General features: G+C 40.7%; 1 protein-coding gene across 1 annotated transcript in view; it reads right to left on the reverse strand.

The window, feature by feature from the left end:
• Nucleotides 1-432: 432 nt before the first annotated feature.
• LOC141993856 (uncharacterized) overlaps nt 433-23176 on the reverse strand; it is a 281814-nt gene continuing 259070 nt past the window's right edge. The window contains exons 25-37 of the mRNA XM_074963607.1: nt 22564-22692; nt 22348-22476; nt 21133-21261; nt 20101-20229; nt 18706-18837; nt 12954-13082; nt 11302-11427; nt 10367-10495; nt 8866-8994; nt 8299-8427; nt 7176-7304; nt 1805-1933; nt 433-797 (exon numbers count right to left, since the gene is read on the reverse strand). Coding sequence (XP_074819708.1) covers nt 751-797; nt 1805-1933; nt 7176-7304; nt 8299-8427; nt 8866-8994; nt 10367-10495; nt 11302-11427; nt 12954-13082; nt 18706-18837; nt 20101-20229; nt 21133-21261; nt 22348-22476; nt 22564-22692 — 1595 coding nt within the window. The 3' untranslated portion in view covers nt 433-750. The remainder of the gene's footprint in view (nt 798-1804; nt 1934-7175; nt 7305-8298; nt 8428-8865; nt 8995-10366; nt 10496-11301; nt 11428-12953; nt 13083-18705; nt 18838-20100; nt 20230-21132; nt 21262-22347; nt 22477-22563; nt 22693-23176) is intronic.

Consider the following 23176-nt stretch of genomic DNA (forward strand, 5'->3'; position numbering starts at 1 on the left):
AGAATTTAACGTCTAACTTCACCAAACTGGGTAGTACAAGCACAGTACAATGTCTTGTTTACAAAGGAGATATAATTTATCTTAAAATCACCAATAATCAGACATCTCTGCCTGCTTCCCACAGCATCCTCAAAAGATATACCTTTCTTCTGAAATGAAAAGGGGATGTTTCTTTGAGAGCCACTGAATGGTTTGACTTTGACAAACCAGCAAAACTGAATCTACATGAAGAAAACCCATACAGATTCCATTCTGTCCTCTGGTAGCTAGACTCTTTTACATAAACCAGATCTAAGCTTGAGACCTTGGAGTTCAAATAGGTATTATCACCAGTCTCATTGTCAGCGGGGTTTAGAAAGCCACTGGTATTTAATGTGGCTTATTGTAAATGTGTATATTACATTTTTTATCATGATAGTCTTGAAATATCAGTATTGCTAAAAATATTTTCCCCCACATGTAATTCAAACAATACGTGACAACAGGAATCTGAAAGAATGTCCAGAGTGGATTAATTGAGAAGTAGGAGGTTAAGGATAAATAAACGAAACAGGTTAGAAGTTTTAAAAAGGGATCCAAACTACTTATTGGCCACTGTTGTCTTCCATGAAAAAGTGTGAATATTTCAACACAGTTCAAACTGAATTCAAGCAGTTCTTGTACCCAAGTTTAAATACTGTCTGTGCCTATAAAACAATTCATTTATTAGTCCAAGCGTTACTGTTGTAGAGATCTTGAAAAAGCATTCCCTCATTCCTGAGTTTGTTCTTCATAAGAAGGAAGTTTTGGAGGGCCTCCTAGAGAATTAAGTAGAAATAGTTTTGGGGCCATATAATGCAACTGTATGAGATTTAATATAGGTTACACAATAAACATTTTGATAATCCAGCCTCCATCAGCAAGCAGAGGACTAGGTGATGCTTGTTTCCTAGGTTATAGGCAGAGAGAATGGCCTCAATAATAACGGCAAAGGCCACTTGCATTTAGATCTTTCATACCGATGGATCCTAAAGTGTTTCCCAAACTAAATGCAGAATTGTATGGTAACATTAATGAACTGTCAGCACTACATATCACAGACGAGAGGGGTAATTTAAACTAAGGACCCTAGGAAAGAGTGTCATGGGGTTTTTAATACCCTCACAAAGCAGAGAGGATCTCTATTTTCCAAGGTCTCACCTACCCATCTGGCCATCAAGAGCATTTCAGCTTGGTATCTCATAATTAACAATAGGTAGGTATATCATTGAACTTCGAGTGTATGGGAGATATACACTGATCATTAACTTCCTTCTTTACCTTCCTGAGGCTGCGAGTTTAACAAATTTTAGGCATGCCCCCCCGGAGGTGGGAGGAGGGGGCAAAAGAGGTACAGCTGTGCATCGGGAGGCATTTACAGTATTACATGTGGTAGGCATTCAGGCCTTTGTCTTTGTTGAGGGAAACTAGCTTTAAGTTGCATCTGGGACTTCAGTGGGACCCCCCCTCAGACATGCTGAATAAGTACATCTCCCAGCTGGTCAATCCTCACCTCCTCCTGGAATGTTCCTATCCACTTTGATGGCTGCAACAGCTAGCTTCAGGCCCTCTAACAGAGTGGCTAACATGGGCCGCTTAAACATTCCAACCCCCTCCAGGTGGAGTTTTCTGCTGCCAGGGGCTCAGAGCCCACATTCCACTGGCACAATCCCGTGGAACCCAAATAGTGACAAATCTGGCCTTTCAACTGCATCCTTTCCCAAGATAAGCAGACACTCTTTGAAATTTTCTGTTTAGAAGAGCTACCATCTCTTTCCTGTGTTACCTTCTTCACAGGTTGGCCCCATCCACTTGGCAGGACACATGCAGCTCCCATTGTGAGGATGACACTTGGATTTGTTGGCACACTGGCATCTCAGAGAGCAGCTGGGGCCATACTGGTCTGACCTGCATTCTGGAAGGGCAAAACATTTCAGCAAATGTTTACTGCACAGATTTAAAACCGCTTAGTGTCTCTGACTCAGCTAAGCACTTTGAGTAGAGAAGAGGGTCTGAAAGGAAAGGAAGAAGCAGAAAAGAGGAGGGGGGAGGATATGGGTAAGGAGAGGAGAACAAGACTTCTTCTCAGGAACCATTAGAACCATGTGTCACAATTCATTAGAGAAGTTCAGTATAAGACATAGGCCCCGACCTTGGTAGAAGATGGGGAATGGTGTAGAAAACACATAGAAAATAGGGCAGATTAACTTTGAGCCAATATCAGAGTTTCAGGGGAAAATGTCTCACACAGTTTGAAACTGGGGATTTTTCTCCCTGAGAGATCATGAAAATTCCTGGCTTTTTCACTGGAAAAAACTCTGAATGGCTCAACTGAGAATCGAAATGTCATTCTCCATTTGTGATCTGGGTGTGACGTGGTAAAACTTTGTTGGGGTCAGCTCTGGAACAGAAAATATCACTGACTATCGTTATTTGCCCATTCCAAATGGCTGAAGGTTTTTGTTGTGTTAAAAAGCTGACCTCTCTTTTGCCTAAGGTAAATACTCATCTGTATAAAACAAAGAAAGGAGGAGAACTGACTTATTATCCTGTATGATTAATTGCCTTGGACCTTGGTACACACCTCCACTGCTCATCTAGCATACTCCTTCTGTTAGTACCATGAAAACAATTAGAGACCCAGACTTGCTAAACAATAACAAAAAACACACATTTTGGAAAGCCTTGAAGCCTGTGTTTGTTATCCACTAACTGGTCCTGCCTCACTGGTCCAGCCAATTCATGGTCAAAAAGTCTTAAAGAAGTTCCCAATATGAGAACTGTAGCAGGTATGAGAGTGGATGGTGACAAACTTATGCCCCCTGAACTAACCCACTGAAAGGGAGTTGCGGATTTCTTCAAGCAGGCTATTTTCATTTTATAGATTCTTACTGGCTTCCACAATTACCCAGTGCAATTCTTGGCTCTCTATGCATGGCACTATGTAATCTTCACATAAACCAAGACAGGCAGAGTGTTAAGGTTCCTCCCCCACTCTGAACTCTAGGGTACAGATGTGGGGACCTGCATGAAAAACCTCCTAAGCTTATCTTTACCAGCTTAGGTCAAAACTTCCCCAAGGTACAAAATATTCCACACTTCGTCCTTGGATTGGCCGCTACCACCACCAAACTAATACTGGTTACTGGGGAAGAGTTGTTTGGACACGTCTTTCCCCCCAAAATACTTCCCCAAACCTTGCACCCCACTTCCTGGACAAGGTTTGGTAAAAAGCCTCACCAATTTGCCTAGGTGACTACAGACCCAGACCCTTGGATCTTAAGAACAATGAACAATCCTCCCAACACTTGCACCCCCCCTTTCCTGGGAAATGTTGGATAAAAAGTCTCACCAATTTGCATAGGTGACCACAGACCCAAACGCTTGGATCTGAGAACAATGAAAAAGCATTCAGTTTTCTTATAAGAAGACTTTTAATAAAAATAGAAGTAAATAGAAATAAAGAAATCCCCCCTGTAAAATCAGGATGGTAGACACCTTACAGGGTAATTAGATTCAAAACATAGAGAACCCCTCTAGGCAAAACCTTAAGTTACAAAAAAGATACACAGACAGAAATAGTTATTCTATTCAGCACAGTTCTTTTCTCAGCCATTTAAAGAAAACATAATCTAACACGTACCTAACTAGATTACTTACTAAAAGTTCTAAAACTCTATTCCTGGTCTATCCCCGGCAAAGACAGAATATAGACAGACACACAGACTCTTTGTTTCTCTCCCTCCTCCCAGCTTTTGAAAGTATCTTGTCTCCTCATTGGTCATTTTGATCAGGTGCCAGCGAGGTTACCTTTAGCTTCTTAACCCTTTACAGGTGAGAGGAGCTTTCCCCTGGCCAGGAGGGATTTCAAAGGGGTTTACCCTTCCCTTTATATTTATGACACAGAGTCAATCTGAAAATTATTTCATATCACCCTTTATGACCCTAAGAACCTCTCAATGCCAACTGGCAAAGGGTTCACTGTTCTGTAACAGCAACTTCTATCAGGCCCAACAAACTCACTACATCTCCACACTGCTTTCATAGTATTTATCCAAAAAGGGTCATGTGAGGTGCCTAATAAAAAGCTTATGTCCTACTGAGTCTCATAATCATTGCAAGAAGTACAGATGATATTTAAGGAATTGTACTTATGTACTAAAAATATATTTTAGATTCTGTGCCCTAGGCTGGATTGACAAACAGGTTTTGCCAGGCAAAGAGATGTATATTCACCTGTTTGCCGAGGTTCTTATGTAGATTAAGCACTGAAGACAACACAATGGAAGCCTGTTTTGGATATGGAGACAACACCAACACGTGAAGGCAACCGGGGGGACAAAACAATGAGTTTTGGGAAATATAAGGAAAAGCAAAAGGACATCTTGTTATCCATCTATGAGGCAGCAAAAAAGAACTGTGCATTTTGCATCCATGAAAGGTGGATCTCAACCATTTTGGTTGGTAATGTGGGGAGTCATTTTAGGTTAGAAAGTGCTTTAGACTAGGGATTTTAGCCTGTTAAAGATAACTTTAGACTCTAAGAAGCGTGCTATACTTTTTGTTTTATATGTAACCATTTCTGTTTCTATTATCCCTACTCAGTATCTCTGAAATCTTTATTTCTGGTAATAAATTTATGACTGTTTTCACTATAACTGTATCTCAGTGCTGTGATGTTATAAAGGGCCTGAGTTGTAGCAGCCAAGCTTTGCCTACACTGCTCTCTGGGGGACAGCAATTCTGTGAGTATCCTGTGACAGGCTGGATACTACAGGGAGACAAGAGTGCTGGAACTAGAAGTGCTGGGGGTGCGCTAGGTTTTATGCCCATCGTGCAAAATTCTATTTACCTATTCTATTCACCAGGCTAGTAAAACATCATTATGCTTTTTCATGATCATCTATCTCCATTGCAAGAGATGAGTAAATAGGTTTTGTGCCTCGTTTTCATCACAATTTTTCAAAGTTGTTTATGCACTTAGGATAGATGCCTGGAGGAAAACATAGCAGCAGGCTGGGAAGGCAGGGTGCTAAATACATTGTAAATAACAGCTCTTCCCCCCCCAAAGAACTCATTGTAAATATAAAGAATCTTTTCCCTTTCACTGCACCAACCAGTATGTAAATAAAAATGTTTCCAATTGCCGTTTCAGCTACTAACCCATGTGTGGGGGAATTCTTCCCTTGGTCTCAGAAGCTTGGTTTTTTCAATTAGGAAATGTTATGAGACAGGGTCTCCTGAACACCTCTGGACCTGATTTTTATTTATGTAATACCACATTTTCATGATAACAACAAAGTGTATTTAAGACATCTGTTTGAAAGTCTGCAATGCTAATTTACCAGAAAAAAGAGGTCCCATAAAAGCTTGTTATATTCTCTCTTTTTTTTTAATTAACATTTTGGCTGTTTAATGGGTGCCTTACCAGAGTTCAAATTAAAATCAGGCCTTTTATCTTTATAGCTGCTGCATAGTCACAGCTGCTCACAGTTATATCACAGATGAACGGAGCCTAATTGAAAATAAAAACGCAAATAAAACCTGCTCCATAACTGCTTTTCATGGATGGGGGTTGTGACTAGCAGGTTTAAGAAAATAAAAATCCCTCCCTTTCTTTGAAAGAAGCAGAAACTTTGCTCACATTTTCAACGCTAAGCTTCCCCCTTGCGTTTCATTTCTGCCTAAAGTCACTGGCAAGATCTTTGGATTCATGCAGCCTTACTCACTGTATTGTGTGGTTCAACTCTCCATTCAGACCACAGGGTCTGGAGATTGATTTTTGACCACAGGACAGTGCAGCAGGGGAAGCAAGTCATTTTCTTTTTTAGCTTTTGGGTTGCACCAACTTGTAAGTTTCCAGCAATTATTTAACCTCTCGTGTTCATTGATAATGTGCTCCGTTTTTAACTGCTTCATGCTATTTCCCAGAACAAAAGGACCCTTGAAAAGTGGTTCTGGTATTCTCCAACTAGATCTTAAAATATTAGTAGTGACTCAGCATGTTTACTTTAGTATTTTTTACCTTTTATAATGGGGACCTGATCCCGCGCTCAAGTTTAATTCCATTTACTTCAGTACAGTTACTCTGGATTTCTGCCAGTGTGACTGAGATCAGAATCTGGCATGAGGATTTTAGCTGCCATCCACACTCTGTCACAACTACCACAATTTCATTAGGACTCAGCTGTTGCAAAAAAAAAACCTAGAATTTTCTCCCCCACTTTTATAATCTTGATACATAGGGCAGAATTCTACCTTTCTGAGCAAATCAGTTACCTAGTACACAGTCCAAGGGCCTGCTGTGTGCTGGGGAGTTTACTTGGATCAGGACCTGTAAGAGTATGTCTACACTGTAATTAGACACCTGTGGCTGGCCCATGCCAGCTGACTTGGGCTCATGAGGCTCAGGCTAATGGGTTATTTAATTATGGTATAGATGTTGAAGCTCAGGCTGAAGCCCAAGCTCTGGGACCCTTCCACCGCACAGGGTACTAAAGCCCTGGCTCCAGCCCAAGCCTGAACATTTAGAGCTCCTTAGCCCCCGTCAGCTCCCAAGGGCCAGCTGTGGGTTTTTAATTGCAGTGTAGACATACCCTAAGACAACTTCTGTAGCCCAGAGCCAGCAGTAGCTGCTATAGCTCCTGTGTTATTGTTCTCTGGGGACAATGGTCAATGTTTCCACATGGGGGTGGAATCATAGATCCTTGACACAGCTTTGGCCTTGGTTTGCCAAGCTCTGCCCACAAGTCTGAGTGCAAAAGCAAGCAGAAATATCTCTGAAGTCCAGTTTACAGCCCCCTGCAAGAGTCCTCCCTCACTCTGCACAGTTGCTGTTTGTGAGTTTCTGAATGTATCCATAGGTAGTGTGTTGTTGTAAAATAGAGGAGAATAACATTTTAGGGATGGTCCACATACAGTTTTTCTACCACTATAACTATATTGGTTTAGAAACTGATATAGTTAAAAGTGGTACCACCTCCTTAAAAAGGTTCTTATATTGGCATAGCTTATTCCCACAGGGAATGAGCCATCCTCATAGCAATCCTGCATAACTGCACCCGCACAAGGGGGTTGTACTGATAAGTTTCTAAGCCCATGTATAGGTACAAAAGTCTTGTGTAAACCAGCCCTTGAAGGGTGTTTAATGATCTTACCAATGGTGCATTTGTCTCCAGTCCTGCCAGGTGGGCAAAGGCATCTTCCAGTTACAGGTTCACATGAGGCTACTCCTTCACAGTCACACTGATACTGACATTTGTCTCCAAATCTTCCAACATTACAGCCTAACAAAAAGAACACTTTTTTATGTGCTGTACACGCCAATAGCAAGAAACATGTTATTTCGGTAGAATCTTTCCCGCATATCTCCTAGAACTCATGAGCTCTAAAGTGAATCTAGTGTGAATTGCCACACTTTAATGAAAGACTTACAGATGGAAGAGCCTTAATACTTGCATGCTTTCTTTTTATGCAGGCTAAATCTAATTCAACCTATTGCAGGTATTTGCAACATGCCCCAGCACTGTTGCAGTTAGGTACTTCATTTGATTTTTAATCAAACAACCAGCAGAGAAATATTATGTAACTTTCAACATGAGAGGTAAGAATACTCACTTAATCTAGTTGATACTCTTATTTGAAATGTTAGTGGCAAACTTAAAACTGTATAGAAGCAATTTGTTTTATGAAAGTAACCTGTGGAACTCATCTAATCAATGAGACCAAGTGCTCAGCATTATTCAGAACAGGATTAGACATTTATATAGGACACGAGAATATCCAGAGATCTGAGTAAACAACCCAAGAGTTTAGAGTTTCAGGGCATAATCGAAGCTCTAATAAGGGTCACAAAGAATTTTTTCCTATGGAGAGATTATTCTGTAACTGTCTCCTGCAGGTTTTCTTGTGCCTTCCTCTGAAGCAGATGTTACTGCCCACTATTGGAGAGAGAATAATGGACTAGATGTGAATGCAGTATGGAAATAGCTACATTTCATTTGCTTTTTAATGATCTGAATATCTGACAGAATGTCATAATTTTTCCTTTGGGAAACATCCTTTCAAAAAGACGAATGTTAGGGCATGACAAGTATGGTGTGATTGTGGACAAGGTCATTGATCCAGATGTTTTTGATAGAACAATTAACAGTGAAATGGTTAATGATAAGATTCCATAGTGTCCAAAAATAAATAAAGTCTTCTTTGAAAAATACAGAAGTAAGAAGACAGAACACATATGGTGCCAGGCCCAAATTACATCAAAAAGTTTACACACACCTTTTTCACACTGGACACCTTCATAGCCTTCAGGACAAATGCACTGTCCAGTCACTGGATTGCAAGTAGCTCCATTTTTACAATCACAAGAGTGAATACAGTTTAGACCATAAAATCCAGCAGGGCAGGCTGGGAAATGAAAGGTTACAAATGTTATTTTGGCAATGGGACAAAAGTATATGCAGAAAAAGAATACACCATCCTGTAAGTCTGAGAGTTTCCTGCTATATCTGCAAGAAGAGAGTTAACAATAATAATTATTACATGGGCCCCACTCATTCTGCAAGATACTTGAGCATATGTGTGGTATTAAACTTGTGAGTAGTCCCATTGACTTCAATGAGATTATATGCTTGAAATTATGCACATTCTTAAGTAGCTTGCCGAATCAGGGCCGCAAAGAGAGACAATTTTTAATTGAAACACCAAAAAGTGTACATGACTGGGTACATACATAATTTTATTGCTGGACTCTAGAACTACTCAGTCCCTTGCATTAGGATCCACTAACATGAACCCCTGATGCAAAGTTGAGGCCTTCTTTCTCTGAGAGGATTGTCTACTTACTGTGCTCACAAGAGTGCCCATAGTAACCTTCTGGACATTGGCAGCAACCAGTAAACCTGTCACAAGATCCATTGTTCTGACAGGAGCAGTTTAAGTGGCAGTCAGAACCATATTTACCCGGGGCACATTCTGTTAATAAAAAGAACAAAAAGTTTTATTTATCCACACTTCACACTGGGAAGACACATAAGGAAATAATACTAGTCAGAAAAGATTTTATAGAGCTAAGAACTATTTGTTGTGAATTTCCTCCCCACCTATGTAAAATTTATCTGCTTTATGGGTTCACTAAATTTCTGCATAACTGGGAACAACTTAACAAATTTGTGAGAGAAATATTTTTCACTATCTGGATGTTTATGCAATACTGAAAAGCCATTTTCTTTCCACAATTCCCATTTGTGAATTTGTCTTTCCGTATGGTTTATACTGATGCACGTTCTCAGAATACACAACAAATGGCATCATTTCAGGTTTTTTTGTACCTACATCAATGTTTTCTTACCGTTAAATGTAAAGCATTAAATAAAGTACGTTTTCTCAGTTTCTGTTGTATCATATATGGATGCCATTAATTATTAAGTAATTTCTAATGGAAATGGAAAGAACTCTGTTTCACACCCTTGCATAATTAGGTACCTACCATAGCGAACTAAAACACTTCACAAATTGTTGATAGCAAAAGTGATCATGTATCAATATCATCAGCTTTTTTGCAGAAGTGTAGCTCCTCCATTGCCAAGACATTCTAGAGTTTCTGGAGCAAGTCACAACAAGTAGGTATATCTGGAAACTCCTTGCTTCCATTTCTCACCAATTCCATATCTAGCTGCCATTGCTATGGGTATGCACAAATCAGCATGACTATCCAATTCAGTGGTCTGTGGGTGGGGGCATATACTAAACAAGATTTTCTATCTTAGGTAGCTCTCATCACCGTAGTATCTAAATCACTGGAGTAAGCTGCACATAGGGTTATCTTTGGAAAAATATGTAAATATACTCGGATAGCTGGTGTAAGTTGGCCTAGGTCCCTCAAAGTCAGGAAGCTACACTGATTTACACAAGCTGAGGATCTGGCCCAACATTTGTTCAACTGTGTTAGGGACATAAATGTCCACAACAATGATGAATGTACCTGCTAAGTCACTAAGATTAATCGGAACCTGCCCTCACTATCTGAGGGTTGGTTCATTCCTGCTAGTGCAGCCTGCAGGGTTTTTTCATGCCTAGATTTGGAGAGGTCACTAACACACAGCTCCCAATACAATTTCCTATAGAGTAGTTTAGTTGTTAGGATCAAAACATCAGGCTACTAGTGACCCTTGCAAACTACTGAGAAGGTCCAACTAATAATATAACTCATAGTCTTACTTCCAAAAGTGTTGCATGAATTACTGTACAATGCCAGTGGCAGTTCATTATAAAATCTGATACTGCTGCTGACCTCTTCTTTGTTGAGTCAAAAGAGAGAGAGAGAGAGAGAGAGAGAAGATACTACCTTTCTCACAATAACTTCCTGTCCAGCCAAGTCCACAGGAACAAGATCCGTTCACAGGGTCACAGATACCACCATTCTTACAGATACACCTTAGCTGGCAGCTGGGGCCATAGCTTCCCTGGGGACACACTACAGCAAATTAAAGTTGTTAAAAAAAATTAGCCTCAAAGAGGATGAATGCAAAAGAAGGAAACAATGAATGCAGAAAGTTCTCTTTACCGTACGTTACACATACTTGGTGTAACAGGGCACTTGGGCCTTTGGGTGTATGTGAACACCTCTGCCCTGTGCTGTGCCTACCCTCTTCTCCACTGCCCTGTCCCTCCCTTCACTTTTCTTTCCATTTAGCTTATCCCCTCCTAACTAACCATCCCCTTGCCCCAAAAGAATTATTGTAGAATGAACATGACATTTGCTGCCATTGCAGTCTTCAGTCTTGTGTGTTCACCCCATCCCCAATCTGGTGTCTGCCCGTGCCTGTCTTGTCTATTTAGATAATACACTCTATGGGGCAGGGGCTGTCCATTACTCTCTACTGTGCCTAGAAAAATGGGGCCCCTTTCTTGGTTGGTCCTTAGTCATGACCATAATAAACATGATTATTAGATGACATGCTGAGGGCAGCACAACTTTGGGTTGCTTTGTGTTATTTTGAATAGTTCTATGTTAATGCAGAGGAGCCTTGAGCAAAGAAACTGGAGCTGCACAGTCTGGAGCAGCTACAGACTCAGCCCACCAGCTTACACTGGGTTACATTTAAAACATCATTTTGCTCCAGAGAGATAAGGAAATGCAGCGATTGCTCACAGAATGAATTCCTAGGGGCATAAACAATGGCAATTTATTTACATTTGTGGGGCTGAGATATTTCTTTTTCTGACTGCTGCAAGTAAGTGTCTAGATTGACAGGGTGCCCTTGGATCTCGTTCTGTTACCTTGCTGACAACTGGGTCCAATTTGGCCAGGTGGACAGTAGCACTTGCCAGTCACTGGGTCACACTGCCCTTTACCACAGGAGCACAACAGGATACAGTCCTTCCCATAGCGGCTTACAGGACAAACTAGAGGAAACATGAACTTTTCTCATTAAACATGCCAGCTGTCCAGACCTGTGTTTCTTTTTGTAATGTAAGGCCCTTCCTTTTAATCAAGCAGACTCCTCTAATCTGCATTCAGCTTGGTTTTGAATCTGAAGAAATCAGTTTCACAAAAAGAAAAGTGTCCAAGTATTTGCTTACGTTTTTCCTCTGAAATTTTACTTGACATTAGGAATCTTCTACCAAACATTACTGTGAAAACAATGAAGCTTCCTAATGAAAGTGGAACCAAGCTCCACTAGAGTATTAAATGGTGGTCCCGCTTTAAAGTAAAGATTTCCTCATTCCCATAACACTGATGTTTCATTTATTGACCAGCAACAGTTCAGATTATCAAAAATACGGTGAAGTGTTAAGTTTTGTAAAAAAAGTTATAGTGAACTGCAAAAAGTAATTGAAAAAGCTAACAAGGCAGTAATTTTTTATTAGCATTAGAGTCATAAATTATGAATGGTAAACTAGATTGCCACGGTTAGATGGGATGTACTGAAGACTTAATTACCTTCTAGTCACTCAGTTTTTATGAGGGTGCCAGTGCAAAACTTCAAGGGCCAGAATGTGGAGGTCTTTCTCATCCTCATGAGCATTTATTCACATGAGTAGGCTCACTGGCTTCAAACAAACTTTTTCTATAAGTGCTCATCCACATGAAGCCTGAGAAAATCCTGCTTCAATACAGGTGAAAAAACCCCATCATCTAAACACCCCTAGTTGTCGTCTACCACCCCACACTGGAACTCATATGGGGTATCATTTATCAACTACAACCCACAGACATCTTTCCCCAACCCTCTCTTCTGGCCTTCAAATGGGGGTGGTCTCACCCTCTAGTCTCACCAAGCTCATCATCAGAAGTAAGCTCTTCACAGACCAGGCCACACCAACTCAAAGTGGCACTAGATCCTGCCAGAAAAACAGATTCTAAACCTCCAAACATCTCCATTGCTACAGTGATAAATACCCTCCACAACCTTTCAAGATCCAGCGATCCTACACATGCTTATTGCAACATGTGGTGTACCTCATCCAGAACATCTAATGCCCCAGCAACAGCTATGTGGGTGAAATCAGACAATGACTACACTCTTGAATGAGCTCACACAGAAGAATGATAAAAGACCAAAAAAAAAATATATCCCTATTCTACATAGGTGAGTACCTCAATAAGCAGATTTGGGGCAAAAAAGGAGGAGTTTGACCTCCTCTCCCATTTTGATCTTGCTCATGAAGAAACTGGACACAGAGGCTGCAACCCTGGGTCAATCGTGCCGCTTCACACTCTCATAAGGAAGAGAAAATGCATTGAAAGAGAATTTTTCACAAAGCTGGAATCTCGATTTGCTATTGAGTGAAGGGTTGGTCAGGATCTGCCTGTTGTTTATATACTAATAAACTACTGTTTATCTTCACTATTTTCAATTAATGCTTATTTTGCTCTCTTGTCAGTATATAGATTTAAATTACCCCTTTAATTTTTAATGAACTCTTACTTTTACTACAGTCAGCTCCAATGAAGCCAGGAGGACAATCACAGGTCCCTGTCATAGTATCACAGTGGCCTCCATTAACGCATTTACATGCCCTTTGGCAGTATGGACCATAGGTACCTTGTGGACATTCTGTTTTAAAACAGGAAAAAAAGCAATTAGGAAATACTACTTGTGTGACCATACAGTTTCATAGCAAGATCACTTTGTTACCTTACACCTAAATTTTGTTTTCAACCTCTATTTCTAGTCTAATTATTTGTTCTTATAAAACCAATCCTAACTTGCAGGCTTTTTTTTTTTTAAATTGAAGCAGCAGAAAGTCACTTTAATCTATGTTGGTTTTCTCCAAACTGCATTTTTCACTGTAATGTGAGCTGTAATCCTGGCCTGTGAATGGAAGACCGTGCAAGTGTTTCAGAGAAGAGGACATGGGGGATTTCCATAGACTCACGAGTTACACGTACAAATGCAAAACTGGGAATTCTTTTTCTTAAAGGGAGACCTTATCCTGTAATAACCCAAACAAAGTGGCCTTGGCTGGAGTACCAGTGCCATTCATATATATTCATAAGCTGTCCATGAATAATTTGTCTGACGTAGATTTAAATAGGCTTTTCAGGTGGCATTGTATGCATGTGCCTTGCTTCAGATGTCTTCTTTTTGAAGAGCAGTTTATTATGGACAATGCTAGGCAGATATCCATTCTCTCCAAATTTGCATTTATCTAGATAGAGACTGACATTTCATGTTTCCTCATTTCCCTGATACATTCAATGGTAATGGACAAAGCCATTTCCCCAAAACACAACTGGTTATTGTACGCTATTTCAAGGCTCCAGTGCTAGGGCCTGATTCTGATCTCATTTACCCCACTGTCAGTCAGGAGGAACTCCCATGAAATTACATTCTTATAAAACAAGTGGGGGAGAATCAAGAATCAAATGTTTATCGACGCATCAGAGTATTAAATAGATTTTCCTAATGTTCAGGGCTGGATTAAGGCAACCCAGCGCTCTAGGCACACCATGACAATGGGGCCCCACGCTGGTCCCAATTCACCACTTGGAGAGAATCAGACGAAGTGGCATGGGATCCCCTTTTCCTTGCCAGGTACAGTAGCTAGCCCCCACCCCCACCCCTTGGGAGCTGCAGAGACAGCCATGTGATGCCCTCTGCCCATGGACAGAGTAGTGGCAGGAAGGGTGTATCACTTGGGTGGGGGAGCCCGCTGCACTCTTCCCCCGCCATACCCATGGAGTTCTCTGCAGGGGTGGTGTTGGCAGGTCCCCTCAGAGCAGTGGGTCTTGGAGTTAATATCCCATTGAGATACATGGGGCAGTTTGCCCCTCTCAAAGCTGTTTCAGGCTGTCTGCAGGCTCAGGCATCAGATACACTCAGGTTACATTTTCAAACTTTTCTCCACAACTGTGGCTTACTTAGGTGAAAGCTCAGATTCTGCTGTAATCATATGATTCTAGGAGCTAAGCCCAGCTGTTAGCAACAGCCCTCTGGTGCTTGTACTTTAGACCAGTTCTGGAACTGTTGGCCTCTGGAGGCACATAGTGTGTCCCCTTTTCCTCAGTGTATGGTAGCAATTTCTAGATCATCAGAAGCGTGAACGCCTTTCTATGTCAGCTGTGCTGAGGATGGCAGTACAGCCCTTTCTAAGGCAAACCATTTACCAAGACAATTCACACTGACACTCATTGCTGGAAATGACATTCACTTTCTCTCACTCTAAAAAAGGAAAGCCTGTGGCCATACTGGAAATCCCACCGGAGTATATATGTGGCCAATTTCTAGCCACGTGTCTCTTCATACTTTGTACTGTAGGAATTTATGGATGTTAATAATTCACTCTCTTTCTTCAGTGTATAAAATCATGATTTGTGTGGATGGAGAAGAAATCCTTGCCTCCTCTGAACTGATCTATACAGCACCTCAGAACAGCGAATGCAATCGGGATGTCTTTTAAAAATAACATTGGCTGTTGGCTGCTACCCACGGATACCAGATTAACTGTACTAAATGGACATATGTATTTACAGAATATAGATTCTCTTTTGTTCCATGGGTCCTTTTTACTCAATACATCGCTTCCCCCATCCACTGGAAGAGCAAATCTGAGAGTTAAATCAACATCTCTCCCTACGGGGGTATGATAACACAAACTCACACACATACTGCAGATTTTACAGAATAAATTTTGCAACTTCATGTACACAGTGAAATGTAAATTCCTGCTGTTGGAGAGAGACCCCCTATAATGTTCTTTCAATATCCACTAAGAAACAGTGTCAAGGAGACATCTTCAGTATAATGATTTCATTTAACCTCTTTTTCGGTGGCTTCCCTACTTCCTTTTGGTCTTTGTTTGGCTTTTTCCCTTTTTATTCTGCTTCACTCACCTAAGTACTTTTTCTCCTCTCTGGCAGAGGTTTCAGAATTGTTTCTCAGTTCAGGCTGACAAGGTTTCTTCCATGACTGGACGTGGTTCCAGTAATACGTGTAATTCTTCCCTTCCCAATGTACTTATCCTTTTAACTTCTTATTTATTTCAGTTCAACAGGGAGCAACACAAGCCGTGAAAACACATCTGCTTCAACATTCAACATAATTATCAGCAAGTTGTTCTCATCTGTTACTACTTTCCAAGAGGCTTATATGCAGACAGCCAGGGCAATTTACACAGAATCCTGCCATTTAAGTAGGCTATGCATCCACAAAGAAGTTTAGTTTATAACCACCAGTTATCTAATAAAGACATTTTCTAATTTAACAGCTTCCTGTACATCAGAGTTATGCTTTTCTGAGAACTGCAAGAACAGCAGCCAGATTTCTAAATCATTTCCTGATCTCTTCCTTCTGTCTTGGGTTAGTTTTGCCATGATCTAAATTCCTTATTCTAATCCTAAATCCTGAGTTAATCCAGAATTCATGTTTCTAGATTCTTTTGTACCAACAGTATATACTAGGGCTTTCCTTACCAATATTAATTGCATCTTTTGGGGAAGTCTTCGTTGCATCTGAGAGTTAGCATCCCAGCCCGAGTCCACTGACTTGTGCTAGCAGGCCTTGCACTAGCTGTGTAGATGTTGTGGGCCAGGCTGGAACTCAGGATCTCAAGCCTGGAGCTTGAAAGCTCAAGCGCCAGCCCAAGCTGTAACGACCACACAGCTACTTTTAGTGTGCTTGTGAGAGCCCCAGTGACACAACTCTGTGGACCCAAGCTGGGTGGCTCGCTTCCAGATGCAATACAGACATACCCTTGAAGTGTCCCATTACCTACAGCTTTAAGGTTGATCATTAGTAGTTGGAGCTGATGAAGTTGGTCTTCCCAGCTGAAAGTTCACCAGGCTCAAATACATCTGTAAACAACACAGAGTGGCAGTGTTTTTTTTCTATCCACTAGAGCCATTAGTTTTTTTTTTCTAATTTTACCACACTCAGGCAGACTTGCCCATCCACAGAGTTATGGCTAACAGATGGGATTCGTATTGCTCGTTTACCTGCTTCCTCTGTACCTTGCCAAAAGACTATTTCAATTCTGTACTCCAAACTTGAGAACATGGAAGTCCAATTGCTCTTGGCTCCTGGAACCCCAGTTTCCCAGCCAGTTGCACCTTTTATGGATATTTTCTTGAACCTTTTTTCACAGTATTATAAGTACAGCCGTTGTTGCCAGAAACTGTTTCCAGCAGTATCCAACCACATGTTGACTGGACTAAGGCCAACTTGACTTCTTTGGGAGCGGCTTCCTACACTGCGCCCAGTTTCAATAGCATACTGAAAGCTTCTTCAGCATGGGATAGAACAGGCCTGATTCTCTTCTCAGCTACAGCAGTTTGAAGCAGGAGTATTTCTACCAAAGTAATGGTGCTATCCCAGTGCAAAGGTGGTATTAGATCAGAATCAGGCCCTCGATCTCTTGCAGCACAGATCCCCACAACGAAACACACACTAACTTTAAAATCATCTGGTTATACTCCGACAACTTGCCACTGATTGGTGAAAGCTACTGAGCAAGAGTATAAAACAGAAGCAAAATTTAGATGCAATACAATCATTTTTTCCATATGAATCTGTATATCCCAGTGATCCTCTTATTTCTCTAGGCAGAAAATTAAACAAAACAAAATCTATTCATTGAAAATCTGCTCTGTAAGATATTGTGCAACTTCAGTTCCTATGAGGGCACTCAGCACCAGAAAGGCACAAGCCTTATACACTTTGGATGAAGTCCTGGGCCGACTGAAGTCAATGCCAAAGATCTCATCGACTTCAGCGAGGCTAGGATTTTACCCTGTAACTTCTTCCTTTAAATCATGGCAATGGTGCAACTTTTACTGTCTTAATTTTCTTATTCCAAGGCCCAGTCCAGAGGTTCTTACTCAATTTTTACTCTGGGAAGCGCCACTGAAATGAATGGGAGTTTGCCTATGTTTGGCCCTTGTACATCTATAGAATGACTAATAAAAGCTAAGATACTATGATCTGGCTTATTATGCTATATATCAATATATTTAAAAAGACACGGTCAAGTAACTAAAGCCCAAAATGTTACTTCATCTGAACATTTATTAATCTTGTGGGAGATGTACTTCAGATTTCAAGGGCCTGAGTCTGATCTCATTTACACTAGTCTAAATCAGAAGACAGTGGAGTTACACTGGTGTACAGCTGATGTAAATAGGGGGAGAATCAGACACTGCATTTCTATTTCTTTTTAAATACAACCCGTGATAACATTATGACAGTATGAGTTCCCCTAATCTGTTTCTACTCCAGGAGTGAAGCACAGTGTTTAACTGTTCCTGGACTTGCACACATGGCTGCTGACATCAGCACTGAAACTGCTGCCAAAAAGGGAAGCAAACCAAAAGGAGCCATTCAGGATTCTGAAGAAACAGAGAGAAAGGGGGAAAAAGGTTTTCCAAAGAGAGAAAGACCTGAGCTTGAAGAGCGAAGATGCTTTATTTTCCTTTTTATAAGAGGACATTACACACCATGAAGACTAAAAACAAAATTAAAGCTGTAACCAAAAAGGTGATTAACTGTCTCCTTTTTAGTCACTTCACTGCATGTTTCCTATCAGTCATCACATTCCTCCACAAGCTACTTTACTGTTGTCTAGAATATCAGTCTGAGACATGTGGGTCTGGGAATATATTTTTTTATGATGGAATGCTCAGCGAATTGGCATTTTGTCTTTTAAGCTAGTCACCCTTTTCCAATCCATAACAATCTGTTTAATTTGATTGTTCCTCAGAAGACCGTGCAACTTAACTGACTTTATGAATCACTTTAGATATATTGCCAATTGCAGCCTGTTTTATAATAACCATTTGTCCTTAGTTTAGCACTCAGAGCTTTCGGGAAGCACTCTGGCTTCGGTATTTTGAGAGGCGAGAGCTACACAATACACATGTGTTGCTGCAGGTTAGAGGTGGATGTGTATTCATGTCACATTTCACAGAAGGGTCTGGAGTAAAAATGACTTCAGAAAATTGTGAAACATTTGTCTCTAGAAAAAACTCCTGATCCCAGCAAAAAAAAAAGTCTTACAATAATTAAGGGCCAAATTTGACTCCTCTTACTCTCAGAGAGAAGGACTTTATACCTGGAGTAGACTCATTCCAGGCTGCAGGTATTACTAAATATGAATAGGTGTTTCAGAATCTGGCCCCAAAGAATTAGGCTTCCCGTCAACTACTTTTTAAAAAAATCGGAATGAAGCAAGAACTATACATACTAAGGTCACAGTGGATTCCATAATAACCCGGTAGGCAGGTACATTTGCCTGTCGCTGGGTGACATTCCTCATTCTCTGCAGAGCACTGACACAGTTGGTTACAGTTCTTACCATATGTGCCTGCTGGACAAGCTGAGGGAAGAGGAAATGTAAACCAATGAATTAAATTTGTCTTGGTAAATATAGCACTCAAACAAAGAGCAGGCTAAAATTTATTAAATAAAACTACTGCCTACAGAAGTATGCTGCCCTCTGGGACTCTGGTTTTATTAAATTTACTTGGGGATTACTTTGCTGTTTGATTTTGTTTTGTGCAGTCAATTTATGCCCAACTGCCAAGGGCCAGCCGCAATTTTCTTGTCACTAAAGAAAATCATAGTGTGATGTCAGGTAAAATCGACTAAAATAATAGTATAACTCAAGAGGGACCACATGTATGGATAAAGACATTTTCCCTTGTGTAAATAGTTTAAACTTTCAAGGTTGCTTTAGCAGAAACATTTGTACATGTTGCATTTTGTCACTTGTCAGCCATGCTGCCTACATTTTTCTGACTGTTTAGATCTAGGTTCTTATATTAGTGCGCACCATACCATCTGAGCACCTTCGTAGAAATATCAGGCCAAATTCTCAGGTGACAAACTGGTACAGCAAAATCAACTTGAATAAAGCTGTGGTGGTTGTTATAGTTATTTATCATTATTTTTATTACTTAGCACCTAGTGCCACTGATTGGGGTTAACAGCCCATTGTGTTACACACTGTACACACACACAAGAAACAGGCAGTCCCTGCCCCAAAAGCTCACAGTCTCACAGATCAGATAGGGATCGGATTAAAATTTCAATAATCAGATCTTTTCGATAGTAAAATTTATGCTCAGACAACAGGTTTCTGAAATTTTGCATTAAGGAAAAGCAAAATAGGAATCATAGAGCTTGGAGCACAAAATAAATCCAGTTTGTCTTTAAAGATAACCCCAGAATGGATGTGGTTCTTGCCACTGACAATAATAAATAATAATTATAATAAAAATATAATTTTCTGGAGCTCCGGCAGCCAAGAACAGAAGCTGTTCTCCCAAAGAACACCAATGAATGGCAGAGGTGGAAATACTGCCTGCCCTCTGGAGGGATAGAATCCTCAGGTGGACTGGACACTTCCCTGGGCCAGCTTTGTTGAATTTTGTCCCCCTGCTTGCTCTTGCAATCTGCAAGCAGAAAAATCTATATTCAGCTTTCAAGCTCTAGTCCACTTTTATTAATGCAGTGTTCTAGCAGTCCTTACTCCTTCAGAGGTTGATTAAATCAGCTGTTCAATTATTTAATAAATGAATCAATCCCCTGCAGATTTTTTTCAAGGGGCAATTAGTCACATGCTTGTATAACAACTTACTTTTTTCACAGCCATAGCCAGTGAATCCTTGAGGGCAGCCACACTCTCCATTCACATGGTGACAAGGGGTACCTGAAGGGCAGTTGCAACGCTTGGTGCAGTAATTGCCATAGTAGCCAGGCAAGCAGGCTGGAATAACCAAACCAGTTTTCATTAGAACAGATCGCAGAAGGGCTCAGAAGAACCTAAAGACCAAGTTCAGCCCCTGACTGCAAGGGAAGCCCATTATTTCATGCTTTAGCCAGCAAATATATATGAAGAATACTGGTGCTTCCAAGAAGACTACCTCCCCCATTAAGAAATTAATGACCATTTATTTCTGTTGTTCAAATGTTACATTAGTTCCAGAGGTAGGAGATGAATTCCAACTCACAATCTGTGAAATCCTGGCCCTTTGAAATCAATGACAAGAACCCCATTGACTTCAAGGGGGCCAGGATTTCACCCATGATCTTTCCCTTTAATGTGAACCTCCTTATGCTGCACAGAAGAAAACTTCATGTGACATTGTCATCAAGAACTACAAGTAAAAATATAAAGTCACCAAGTCGGATCTTAATTATACTTTGAATACTTCTTGCTTTTGCAAGATAAAAATTTTGGGTTTTACAGCACCTGATGTCCGAATTTTGTCATTTTCTCTGGGGACACTAGAGAAATTTTTCAATGTGACATTTAAAAATTTATTTTATTTTAATGAAAAACTGCATGTGTCATGAAAGGTACAGGTCTGAAAGGACTAGAGACTGACAGCAAATGACATGAAAGAAATTGAAGGGACACAATGTTGATCATCATCATGAGGACAATCTGCTAACGGGCAACTCCAGTTTGACCTGTGGAGAAGAAGAAAACTACCACAGCCTACCAAAAAGTACTTCTTAAGGCTTAATTCTGTGAAGTGCTGAGTGCCCTCATTGATTTCAGTGGGATCATGCCAGGGCTTAATGATGCTATTGCAGGATCAGGGCCTTAATGGAGCAGACACAGTACTCTGTAGATGTCTGGGTTTTACTCTCAGCAGAAACTCACGTTTGTCACATCGTTTTCCTCGCCATCCTTTTTCACAGTGACACACTCCACTCTGATGGTGGCAGGAAGAGCTGTGTTCACAGTCACACCGTTCCTCACACTGCTGCCCAAAGAATCCAGATGGACAGGCTGAGAGGAAAATTAGATAAGCAGAATAATGGTTCCTTCTGGTCTACAGAAAGCTGATGTGAAAGCCATCAGCCACTGACAAATAAGCTAATATTTATCTTCTGGGAGAGTTTGGGATGATGAATAGATGATACAAGCACTGAATTTATAATCTGATGAGAGTATATTTAGCATATTTAAAATTGTTATACTCAGTCCTGAATGCTAATGACTATGCACAGGAAAGTTTGCAAAGTGGCAGTAATCTGAAATCCTAAAGATCACAATGGATTGTATAGTGATGGCAATACAATACACACTGAACAACAACATACTGTGTTAATAATGATAGTAAATTGTGCCTAGACAATACTTATCATCTCAAAGGACTTTACAAGGTTGCTAATGGGAAACTGAAGCATGAGGAAGTGAAAGGCCAGTATTTCAAAGATTCCTATGACTTTCACTAACAAATGAAACTTGTGGCTTCTCAGCACGTGTAGAAAAAACAGTCCACTTGTGACTTTGACAAGATCAGACAGCAAGTCAGTGGCACAACTTGAAACAGATCCCAAGTTTCTGGACACTTAGTCCTAAATTCTGTTTTTCTAAGGTACTTATATGGCCCACATTATTATAGTATCTGAGCACCTCACAGGCTTTAATATATTTATCCTCATATCACCCCGTGAGATAGGGAAGTGTCCCATTTTTCTTTTGAGCAGAGAGATTAAGTGACTTGCCTAAGGTCATACAGGGAATCTGTGGCAGGACAGGGAATTGAATTGAGGTCTCCCAATCCCAAGCTAGCACCTTAACCATTGCACCATTCTTCCTTTCTAGCCACTAGCTATCTCTAGTGCTCTTCAGAATGAAAGTATTAAGATCAAATTGAAGGACAGAAAGTGACTCAATGTCCTGGAGGGAGAAAGAGCTAAAGTTCCAGACAAAGGAGTCAATGCAAGTGAAAGAGAGACCCTTGGGAGTTGAAATGGGCAGCCACAGCTATAGAATGATTAACAAAATACAGGAAACATTAATTAATAAGATGCTTTTTATAGAATCGAGATTTACAATCAGTCAAATCAAAGAAATTAGCCTTCCTACCAACATTGCACTGGTCCCCAATCCATCCTGGATGGCAGTTGCATTTCCCTGAATGTCGGTCACAAATTCCACCATTGCCACAGCTACAGTTCTGCTCACAGCTCTCTCCATACTTCCCATCCTCACACTCTGAAATCAATCAGGGCAGAATTTTGTCAGAATCATAAGTGAATGAAAGGTCCAGTCAAAGCAAATGGAGAACATGATGGAACTCACCAAGTTCACAGGCTATTCCAGTCCAGCCTTTGGGACAAATGCATTGTCCAGTTACCTGATCACATACAGCCTGATTGCGACAGATGCAGTGCTGTAAACAGTTCATGCCATATAAACCAGAAGGACAAGCTGTAAACAAAATTTAACATAAGAATGGCCATATTGGGTCAGACCAAAAGTCCATCTAGCCCAGTATCCTCTCTTCCGACAGTGGCCAATGCCATGTGCCCCCGAAGGAATGAACAGAACAGGTAATCATCAAGTGATCCATTCTCTGACGCCCATTCCCAGCTTCTGGCAAACAGAGGCTAGGGACACCATCCCTGCCCATCCTAGCTAATAAACCGTTGATGGACCTATCCTCCACGAATTTATCCAGTTCTTTTTTGAACCCTGTTATAATCTTGGCCTTCAAAACATCCTCTGGCAAAGAGTTTCACAGGTTGAGTATGCATTGCGTGAAGAAATACTTCCTTTTGTTTGTTTTAAACCTGTTGCCTATTAATTTCATTTGGTGACCTTAGTTCTTATGTTATGAGGAGTAAATAAAACTTCCTTATTTACTTTCTCCACATCAGTCATGATTTTATAGACCTCAATCCTATTCCCCCCC

Source organism: Natator depressus, chromosome 9, assembly GCF_965152275.1.
Source record: "Natator depressus isolate rNatDep1 chromosome 9, rNatDep2.hap1, whole genome shotgun sequence".
Classification (NCBI taxonomy): Eukaryota; Metazoa; Chordata; order Testudines; family Cheloniidae; genus Natator; species Natator depressus.